Consider the following 10751-nt stretch of genomic DNA (forward strand, 5'->3'; position numbering starts at 1 on the left):
GCTAACCTTTGAAAGCCGAGTGAGGAAGGAATCGGAGCTGGCTGTTCGCGTCGTCCGAGGAATCCACTCTCGTTGCCTCGTTTTGGAACAAAATTCAAACATGAATTTGAGCTCTTTCTAATGTATTCTAAAAGTGAATCATCTTAGATTGGAAATACACTGCAGTTTGCATCAGTTTACTTCACGACCTCACTGCTCCGATAAACAAGACAAGCAATAGACTTGGTGAATTTCGAACAACCAACTATGCTAGGATATCGATTTTTTTTCTTCGAAATATAGAGTTTGTGTTTGTGTTTTGTATTTCACAAATGTGAAATCAATGATTTAAGTTTCACTAGTTTATATCAAAATTTTCAGGACCGCCAAAAGAAAACAAGACTCAGATGAAAACGTGGTAATGTTTTGAACAAATGATTATCCCTAGCTAAGATAACTCATTTTAAAACTACCCCTTTTGCAACTTGAATCATGTATGATTCATGTTTATGGTAAGTTTCCGATAGTTTATCGAATATATGCAAACATTGATGATGGTTGGTTGAGGAAGCCTTTAAATTGTGAATACATCCCTATATCTCCTTGTCAAATTTTGACAATGCTCTAGAACCTTCCAAGCCACAATGTGCACATCCACAACCACCAATGCACCTTGCACATCGATTGGATGCTTGCAAATAAATGAATGAAAAACCTAAAGGAACCATCACCAATCTCAAAGCATCCTCTGCCTTCCATCGCACGGATGAGAAATCTGCCGCTCAAGTCGCTCTGCTTTTTGGCCTCTCGAGTTTCCAAATTTAAATTCGATTCAGATTTGGTTTCTCTTTTTTTCAATTCAATTTTTTCTCCTCTCACGACGAACACGAGAGCGGTTCGTTCCGCCGCCGTGTTCTTCGCTCCGCCGCCGCGCCGCCCTCCGCCTCGCCGCCGTTCCCGATTCCGGCCGCCTCCCAAGCCCAAATCCCACGGCGCGGATCTTCTGTAACCTTGCCCCTCCTCCCCTTCGCCGGCTGCCTGGTTCTCCCACCTAGGAGCCGAGTTAGGGTTTTCGTCGCGGATTTCTAGGGTTTGGGATCGCGTTCTGCGGCGGGTGGGCACGCATGGGCGTCTCTGCTTGACGTGCGGGAGGTAGAAGAGGGGAGCGGAGATGCTGACGGAGAAGCCGAGCTGGGTTCGCCATGAGGGGCTGCAGATCTTCTCCATCGACATCCAGCCCAGCGGCCTCCGCTTCGCCACGGGCGGCGGCGACCAGAAGGTTGGTTTTTTTTTTCTTATGCTCGAATTTTTTTGCAGTGCCATTTGAGTTCCAGCCACTACAGTTTCAGGTTGGGTATGCCAAGATTAGGTTTTTTTTTAGCTCTAAATCTGCGTCAGGGTTTGGCGTCGTGGTTCGAGTGTGGATGGAAACATAGTGTGCTCTGTAGCGGTAGCCATTGCTCGTCATTTGTGTCGTCGTCTGCGTGAGCTTGCGAGTTTCAGTGTTGTCGTTTCCGGCATTGGGGAGCCTGCATTCCCCTGCATGGTTATGTCTGTCTCAAATGGCGCTGATGATTTGTGCTGCTTCATTGTTGTCGTCGACCGCAGTTAGTTTTGTAAGTTTGGGAACTTGTTGTTATTCCACGTCAGAGCTTGAAAAATGATGGGCTCAAGCCTACCATCTGTAAGGTGAATATTTAGCCATTTTTCTTACTAGTGGGAGATATTTGAGAGAAGCTTATGGTGCTTGATTTGGTTTCTGAAATAGTAGCTTACTAATAGTAAAAAAATTCAGTACAGATTTGCCTATCGTTCGTGCTATATTTGTTGGATTCTACAGTGTGGGTGTTGGTAACTGTTGTCCAGTCAAGTCTGAAGATTTTTTCATCAATTCTTCTACATGTTTTTTTTTTCTGTTTTAACTGATTTGTGCTATACATGTTGCTAATCTCCATTTGCGTGCTTTTGTTAAAATAGGTTCGCATATGGAACATGAAGTCAGTAAGTAAAGACGGTCAAAACGATGATGCCAACCAGAGATTGCTGGCAACAGTACGAGACCATTTTGGATCGGTAAACTGTGTGAGATGGGCCAAGCATGGCCGGTTTCTTGCTTCAGGATCAGACGATCAAGCTATCCTAATTCATGAAAGGAAAGCTGGTTCTGGTACATCTGAGTTTGGAAGTGGAGAACCTGCGGATATAGAAAATTGGAAGGTTGTAATGACATTAAGAGGGCATACTGCGGATGTGGTAATTATCTGCTAAAATTTCACTCGCGCCGTTTTTCTTTCCTATATTTGAAAGCATTATCAGACTCTGAACATTTACCTGCGATCATTAGCCTTTCGCTATTAAACTTGTTTCTGTTTCTTATGTTTAAATAGGTAGATCTGAATTGGTCCCCTGATGACTCGACGCTGGCTAGCGGCAGCTTGGACAACACAGTTCACATCTGGAGCATGACCAACGGTATTTGTACTGCTGTCTTGCGAGGGCATTCCAGCTTAGTTAAAGGAGTTACTTGGGATCCTATTGGATCTTTTATTGCAAGCCAGTCAGATGACAAGACGGTTATCATATGGCGTACAAGTGACTGGAGTCTTGCTCACAAGACCGAAGGCCATTGGTCAAAATCTGTATGTTATGTTTCATATCATTTTTATTAATTTACTGTTTGCGCATCAGACATGTCTTTGCAGAAAAGCCTTTCTTACTGAATAATATTACTTCTCTGTGTTTCCCAGCTTGGTTCGACATTTTTTAGGCGGCTTGCTTGGTCGCCCTGTGGCCACTTCATAACTACGACTCATGGTTTCCAGAAACCTAGGCACTCAGCCCCGGTGCTTGAACGGGGCGAGTGGTCTGCAACATTTGACTTTCTTGGACATAACGCGCCTGTGGTTGTGGTGAAGTTTAATCATTCGATGTTCCGTAAGCATTTAGCTACTGGTCAAGATGCAAAGGCTGCACCAGCTGGGTGGGCCAATGGAGCATCAAAAACATCAGCAAAAGAACAGCAACCATACAATATTATTGCTATCGGAAGTCAAGACCGGACAATTACTGTTTGGACGACAGCAGGTGCCCGGCCATTGTTTGTTGCTAAGCATTTCTTCTCTCAAAGTGTGGTTGATTTATCTTGGTAAGTCACTTAAAGCTTACATATATAACCACTGTCGACATGTATTTGGCTCACGGTGGAACCTCTTTATTGCTGACAGGAGCCCGGATGGTTATTCACTTTTTGCCTGCTCTCTGGATGGATCAGTTGCCACCTTTCACTTCGAAGCAAAGGAGCTCGGGTACAGGCTAAGTGATTCTGAACTGGATGAACTGAAGAGGAGTAGATATGGTGATGTTAGAGGGAGGCAATCAAATCTAGCTGAAAGCCCTGCACAACTGCTGCTAGAAGAAGCATCGGTGAAGCAATTGGCTGGGAAGAAGGGAACACCCGCCGCTGTCCAGCAATTTCAAGTGCCCCCAAAAGTTCCTGCAGACGTACCCAAACCACCAACTCCAGCTGTGCAAATTCAGAAAGCTCCTGAACCTCTACCTGAAGAAGAGAAGAAAACAGCGGCTGATGACACCACCAAAGTTACCCGAATATCTAGTCCAGTGAAACAAAGGGAGTACCGACGTCCTGATGGTCGGAAAAGAATAATACCTGAGGCAGTTGGGTTTCCTTCTGGCCAGGAAAACATTTCCAACCGTTCTCAGAATCAGGCTGTTGATTTCTCACCCCTAGATCAGCGGATGCGCCCTGGAGAGAACGGAATAAGATCATCCTACAGTACTGCTGGTAATAATTGTAATAACTACGGACGCACTGGCATCACAGCGAGAGCCAACATTAGCGAGAGTCTTGTCATTCAAAAGGCTTCCGCCAATGCTGGTAGTGATGGAAGGTTGAGTGTTGAACACACCGGATCTGTACTTCCAGGCTCGCTGGCCTCCTCTTCTGTGCTTTCTATTACTGTACACAATAAGAAGGAAAATGAGGGTTCGTTGCCTGTCTGCCTTGAAGCAAAGCCAGTAGAACGCTCTGCAGGTGACATGGTTGGAGTCGGTGGGTCATTCTCAACAAAAGAAACTGAGATTAAATGTTCAAGAGAAAAGGAAACTCTTTGGTCGGACCGCATCGCTGGAAAAGTTACTGTCTTGGCTGGTAATGCAAACTTCTGGGCAGTTGGCTGCGAAGACGGTTGCCTGCAGGTAAAATAGTACTATCCTCTAATCTAGTTTCTGATGTACCTTTTGTTGGTTTCATCCATTTGCATGCTTTCGTTTTCCTGACAACAGAGTAGTCCTAAACTATCCTTTCGATTTTTTCCCGGTTTGATTAGGTTTACACAAGATGTGGAATGAGAGCGATGCCAGCGATGATGATGGGCTCATCTGCCGTTTTCATAGATTGTGATGACTGCTGGAAACTGCTTCTTGTAACAAGAAGAGGGTTGATGTACATATGGGACCTCTATAACAGGACGTGCATTCTGCAAGATTCTTTGGCATCTCTGGTTGCCTCTCCAGACGACACATCATCAGCAAAAGATGCCGGTAAATAAATATTAACACCAAGTCATCAGTTCACTTTTGCTAGCTGCATCTCAGTTATTAGTGTTTTCTGCACATTGGCTCTTTGAATGAATTCGTTCTTGCTTCTGTAACATGATGACAGGTACAGTAAAGATTATATCTGCCGCATTCTCAAGATGTGGTTCACCCTTGGTTGTCCTTGTCAACCGACATGCTTTCCTCTATGACATGAGCATGAAGTGCTGGCTGAGGATCGCCGACGATTGCTTTCCTGGATCGAATTTTTCTAGCTCGTTTAGTTCGACTCAAGGTGGAGAGCTAGGGAAGTTGCAGATCGACATAGGAAAGTTCATGGCTAGAAAGCCTATGTGGAGCAGGTATGGAAGCTCCTTTGGGTTGTGAGTCTTGTAGTTGTTTGGAATTAATTTCGATGACAAGCCAGTGCCTATTTCACTACATGATACCAGAGTTTGCCCTAAATAGTGTCACTGTTTCCACCTCAGGGTTACTGATGATGGGGTGCAGACACGTGCCCATCTCGAGACCCAGCTAGCGGCTTCGTTGGCTTTGAAGTCTTCACAAGAATATCGCCAACACCTCCTATCCTACATAAGGTTTTTGGCAAGGTTAGCTCATTACATTATGATCAGCATCTACTGTAAAGAATCTGCTTTATATACTTTTCTTAGTGTCTTCTGCAAGCATGCACTTTATCGGTTCACTGAAGTATGCTTTATTTATGGTTTGCTGAAATGCTTCTTGCACCTGCAGAGAAGCAGACGAATCTCGTCTACGTGAAGTCTGTGAGAGCTTTCTTGGTCCTCCCATTGCCATGGTTGATGCTGCATCTACTGATGCTAAGAATCCATCATGGGATCCTGATGTGCTTGTAAGGCTCTTTGTCTGTTAAATGCCATGGCACTAAGTTATATCTTAGACTGGTAGTTTACATTAATTGCTATTAGTTCATCCACAGACACAAATGAGATCCACCGAAAGCAGATTATTTAACCTTCACTATTTAATTCATTCTCTCCATAACCCGAAGAGCTAGAAAACCTTGAATTTACGACATAATAGCTATGATATTCCTTGCCCACTTCGGTCTGTAAACTTGCTGAATGCCATTCTGCAGGGAATGAAGAAACACAAGCTTCTTAGGGAAGATATACTTCCTTCGATGGCGACGAACCGCAAGGTCCAGCGGCTGCTGAACGAGTTCATGGACCTCTTGTCGGAGTATGAAGGGGCTGATGCAAACGTTGACAAGATGGACGTGACACCTCCAGCAACCGAAGCCAAAGACACCGCTGACAAGATGGACGTGACACCTCCAGCAACAGAAACCAAGGACGCCGCAGATGTTGACAAGATGGACGTGATACCTCCAGAAGCCAAGGACGCCGCTGCCACATAGCAAACTCCTTCCTAGTGTGTCTGCCATTCTCCAGTCCAGCCGCTGGAGGTTTATTTACTGACCCTCGGTAAGCATAGGAGTGAAGCGCATACAGCATGTCTTATTTTGAGAACTTCTCGCCCATGGTTGTTTTGATTTTCTGCTTGTAGTTGGTAGTTTCCCCCCTTGTTCGTCGAGGTGGCCTCGGTGGCACACCGTAACCGGTTCGCTGTAAGCCTGTAACGCGAGTGTAATAGTAGAGAGAAAGCGAGGTCGCCTGATGATCATGTAACCGTACATCTGTAGATGGTCTGATGAACTTAAGCTCATTTTGGTCCTTTCGTGGTGCATTTACATCGTTTTCGATGCATTCACTGGTGTGTTGGTGGATTGCTAGAAGTCAAGAATTCGATGCTGGCTCTGCCTATGCCCATTCATTGCCAGGAAAGAAATGAAAAGTTGCAGGTTTTATGCAGCATACACATGAGAGAAAAAAGGGGAGAAGGTACAAAAGTTGCTGGTAAATTGCAAATGAAACAGATCTTGTATTTTGCCAAGACGATGTTTCAGGTGAAGCAGAGACTACTGGAGAGAAGAGGACATGGGTGTTGGTTAGTTCTACTGCGTAGCTTTTGTCGTCCAAAACCACGGCCGTGTCAGGTGGACATGAAGCTCTTGACGGTTGCCTTGAAGGTGGCGGCGACGGTGGCCCAGGCGGCCTGCGTCGGGTGAACATCGTCCCAGTAGAAGTAGCGCCGGGGGTCGTCGCAGAGCGCGTACTGCCGCGTGCCGTTCTCGTCTTGCTCGCCGCAGTAGCCGTCAGGGGTGAAGCTCTCGCAGCACGGCCGCAGCGTGCTTGTGAACCCACGGCTGTTCTTGTTGTCTCTGTCGTCGTTGAGGAGGATGGCGGCGAAGGGGGTGTGGACGTCGAGGAGGAGGAAGGTGGCGTTGGCGGGGTCGAGAGCGGCGAGCACGAAGGCGAGCGCCGCGTTGTGCTGGGCGGCGCCGGCGTTGGCCAGCGGGTCGCAGCCGGTGTAGTTGAGCGGGCGGGTGAAGACCGGCGTGCACCCCATCGGGTGCAGGTTGGTCACGACGACCCGCCCCATCCCGACCTCGTCGCGCAGCCGCCGGAGCTGGTACCCCAGCTCGCGCACCACCGTCGGGATGTACGCGATCGCAGCCTGCATACACGGAGCACATAGGTGTCATGAATGCAGAAAAGTTTCAGACGTTGAGAGTAGCTAGGAGTATTCGTTGGATGCGTACGCTGGTGCCGTTGTCCTTGTCGGCGGCGTAGGCGTAGTCGTTGCCGGAGACGACCACGAGCGCCGTCCCGGTGTTGTTGTTGTTGCCGGCGACGCGGGCGCAGCCTCGCCGCCGCTGCTTCTGCATGGCCTGGAAGAGGTCGATCTGGGCGCTGATGTTTCGCTGGAAGTTGCCCGTGTCGAGCACGCCGGCGCCGCCCACGGCGAAGTTCATGCCGCGCGCGAGTTTGTCGCGTGACGCGCGACGCCGCCCCTTGTACGCCACCGGGGTCGGCATCCCCAGCGCCGAGGCTGCATCGAACAAGCAAAACAAAACAGAACAGAACAAAGTTAGCCTGTAGAAATATACTTATGGTACCTAGTGTCAGTATGAAATATTAACAAACTGTATAATGTGTATTATATGATGTAGTACTGGCTGATCTAGCTTTGCGCCTTGATGTCTGACTGACATGGAAAAAATGGCAAAGGGTAGGTGGAATATCGATCCGACATACATTCCTCTGTCTGACTGACATGGATGTACTTATATTACTAGGAGTAGTTAACAGATTCAGATTTGCCAGCCTTTTGACACTTTCGGTTAATTATAATATGTGGCACACATGCTACCACGATCAGTCAGTACGAGAAAGATCTAGGTACATGCACATTATTTTTCCAAGCTGGAATAGACGTTTTAGATCACAAATTTCATCATTGTTCAAGAAATCGTTTATCGCTAACTGCTTTGTCGGTCTCAGATTACAGATATATCACATATCGGTCGATTAAACAATTTTATCGATCGACTAGTTTTTTGTAAATCCCAAGTTTCTGGCACTAAAAGTTCTTGAATCTTGAATATGCTATGAAAAGAAAAACAACACTGGATCGTTGGACAGAAGTGTTACCTTGATTCATTGCCTATGAATCAACAAAAGTGGTAAAATTCAAGCAAATGTACACTTCTACAAGACTATTGGCCGATTTTTTTTTGTAAGACCGATAAATGGCTAGACCGATAAGTGGAGAAATTATCTCGGCTGAAATATCAGCTATAAAAAAAAATGAATTAGTGCTAGGAGAAACTAGACACTAAATGATATAGTAGAAGCGGGACCTCAGCGTGAGAATTCCAGAAATTCGTTCCTGACAGGATTCAAACTCTGGTCGTTGGGGTGCGCCACTGCGACCCCAACCACTGGGCTATGCCCACGTCCTCTGAAATATCAGCTATCACGCCGGTATATCGGTCTAGGAGAGAAATCAAGCCGATATGTTATAATCTGACCTCTCACGCCACGATTCACGATTAATCAGCCCAACTTTTGAACATTGAATTTCATCAATGGATTAACTTGCCACTATGCCATGAATGGACTAACTTGGCACTAGGTGCAGGTCGTTCGAGCAATATGAGATACCAAATTCGAGATTTGATCGTTTTAAGATGCATGCGTGCTAGCTAGTGTTTCTGTTTGCAAGAGTACCCTGATACTGTCTAGTAGTATCAGATAATTTGCAAGGGATAGTGACTGATTGGAACGCACACCCACCCTAGCCTACTTGGTGTGTTTGCAACAAAAACGTCGGTCTGATTGTGAAAGGCCCTGCCGGCGCTTCAGACAAGCTCTAGCTCATCTGATTGGACTACTACTAGTGTTAAAGTTTCAAGGAGAAAGTACTCCCTCCGATCCAAAAAAAAAAGTGTCAGGAATTTTACTAAGCACGAGTAGTAGAAATTTGAACTAAGACCACAATACTTATTATGAATCGAAGGGGGTAGTATATTTAATTTAATAATTTGTATCAATGTATTATGTATGTACATATACATGTTGGATCAAGGAGATGAGTAGGTGAAACACACGTGCAGAAAATTAGGCATGCATATGCATGTGTGCTATGTTGGTTTCGATCGGTACACATGAAAAATGGCTACATGTGATGTGAGCAGGCCATTTTGCCGGTCTCGGCAACGCAGCATAGGATGAGGTGATCCCGTCGTACTGTCCTGACCAAGCTAGAAACTGTGAAAATAGTTTGTTACCTGTCGGCCAATCTTGCCTTTTTTTCCTTCTACAACATAGTTATAGAAATGCAGTGGTACACTCATTGGGCTTGCGCATCCAGAGAAAGTATCCCGTGATAAAACAAAGTTACAATGAAAATTCTGTGAAAACCATTGCGGTTTCGAAATTTACAGAATTGTTTGCCGAATAAGAGAGAGCTTAAAGTAAAAAAAAAAATAGAGAGACGATGTTGTATATAAATGTGAAATTTGGAGTTCGAACTCATACTACCTCAATTTCAATGAATTATCCATGCACGTTCTCAAAGTTTGTCTCTAACCAAAAAATTAAATCATGTATATAAAAAATATTGGATATCGCATTAATATCATTAGAAAGTGGTTTTCCTATGAATCTAATAATATCAAATATGTACCATATAATCGAGATATTTTTGCTCCATTTTTTGGTCAAAATTCGTTTTCAAACACGGCGTATGCCTTATTCATAAATAAGCAATCATCTTGAATAGTGATGTTGACACTATTCATTGCTGAATTTGGGTTTTTTCTTGTCTCTTAAACGAATTTGACACTGAAGTTGAAATTCCACATGGTTAGCTCCACAACACCATCTCTCCAAAGTAGTTGCATTTAAAAAAAGATTTTTTAGAAACTTGAAACTGTAGTCTTCACTTGGGATATTTTGTGGTGCATCGATCGATTGCATGGGTTAACTACATCAGGCAGGCTGCACCAGTCGGCTCGGCTCGCATATGCACGCATCGAACTGAATCGGGCAGCCATGAATTAATGCGATCCCTTCCGTCCCCATCGCCCGCTTCAATTCGGCCATTGATCGATCTAGCTGTATGTCGGACTCGCTTGGACGAAGCAACGACCAACTAACACGCTGTACACGAATTTAATCCTACCACCATCGTCAACATCTCCGGCGAGCACCATGTGCCATATGGACGTGTATGCACTAGTACCAGTCCAGCAAAGTAAAGATTTCAGGAGCAAGGCTTATAGTAAAGATTATGGAGGTAGCAGCTTACCGACAAAGTCGGTGAGGACGCGGCCGTCGGAGAAGCGGCCGGCGGGGCGGCGCGGGAAGGTCTCGCCGTAGGGGCTGTACCACGAGTGGGTGAGCTCCCGGCCCAGGTCCCCCAGGTTGCCCGTGTCCGCGTACGAGTCGCCGAACACCCACAGCGGCTCGTGCTTCCTCCTCCTGCCGCCGCCGCTCCCCCGCTCGCTCTTGCAGCCGTCCGCCGGCGAGGCCGCCGCCGACGCCGCAGACGGCAACACCACCAGTATCGCGAGACCTTGATGAGTGCACCAGAGCAGAGTTAATGAACGTGTTGCAGAGAGAGACGACAGAGAGGCAGAGAGTTGGAGAGAGAGCGCCCGCGCGTGGTTAGCTGGGCAATAAATGGTAAGCATGTGTGTCCATTGGCTAGCTTACAGAGAAGCGCTCGGGCGGCGGCCATGGATGGAAGGCTGCGGCTCCGGCGCCGATGGTGGTCCATGCTGTGCCCGCGCGCGCTCGAGGTGTGGCGGGCGTCGCTTCGCCTGT

At 46.4% G+C, this 10751-nt stretch overlaps 2 protein-coding genes across 3 annotated transcripts; one reads left to right on the top strand and one right to left on the bottom strand.

Moving 5' to 3' along the window:
* Positions 1–905: 905 nt before the first annotated feature.
* On the top strand, positions 906–6254 carry LOC124651094 (protein HIRA). The gene is made up of 10 exons (XM_047190235.1): positions 906–1258; positions 1957–2232; positions 2367–2618; positions 2727–3124; positions 3204–4194; positions 4326–4539; positions 4661–4895; positions 5022–5144; positions 5290–5407; positions 5654–6254. The coding sequence occupies exons 1-10, from the start codon at positions 1151–1153 to the stop codon at positions 5933–5935; spliced, it is 2997 nt and encodes a 998-aa protein (XP_047046191.1). The 5' UTR covers positions 906–1150; the 3' UTR covers positions 5936–6254.
* Positions 6255–6314: 60 nt separating this feature from the next.
* LOC124651095 (GDSL esterase/lipase At5g03610-like) lies at positions 6315–10751 on the bottom strand. 2 transcript variants are annotated; one of them, XM_047190237.1, is made up of 4 exons: positions 10641–10751; positions 10234–10500; positions 7181–7470; positions 6315–7095 (listed from the first exon to the last, which is right to left on the bottom strand). In XM_047190237.1, the coding sequence occupies exons 1-4, from the start codon at positions 10702–10704 to the stop codon at positions 6571–6573; spliced, it is 1146 nt and encodes a 381-aa protein (XP_047046193.1). In that variant the 5' UTR covers positions 10705–10751; the 3' UTR covers positions 6315–6570. The 2 variants fall into 2 exon arrangements, with proteins under 2 accessions (XP_047046193.1, XP_047046192.1); XM_047190236.1 differs by having other exon boundaries at positions 10234–10695.

The sequence above is a fragment of the Lolium rigidum genome, chromosome 5, assembly GCF_022539505.1.
Source record: "Lolium rigidum isolate FL_2022 chromosome 5, APGP_CSIRO_Lrig_0.1, whole genome shotgun sequence".
NCBI classification, from domain to species: Eukaryota; Viridiplantae; Streptophyta; class Magnoliopsida; order Poales; family Poaceae; genus Lolium; species Lolium rigidum.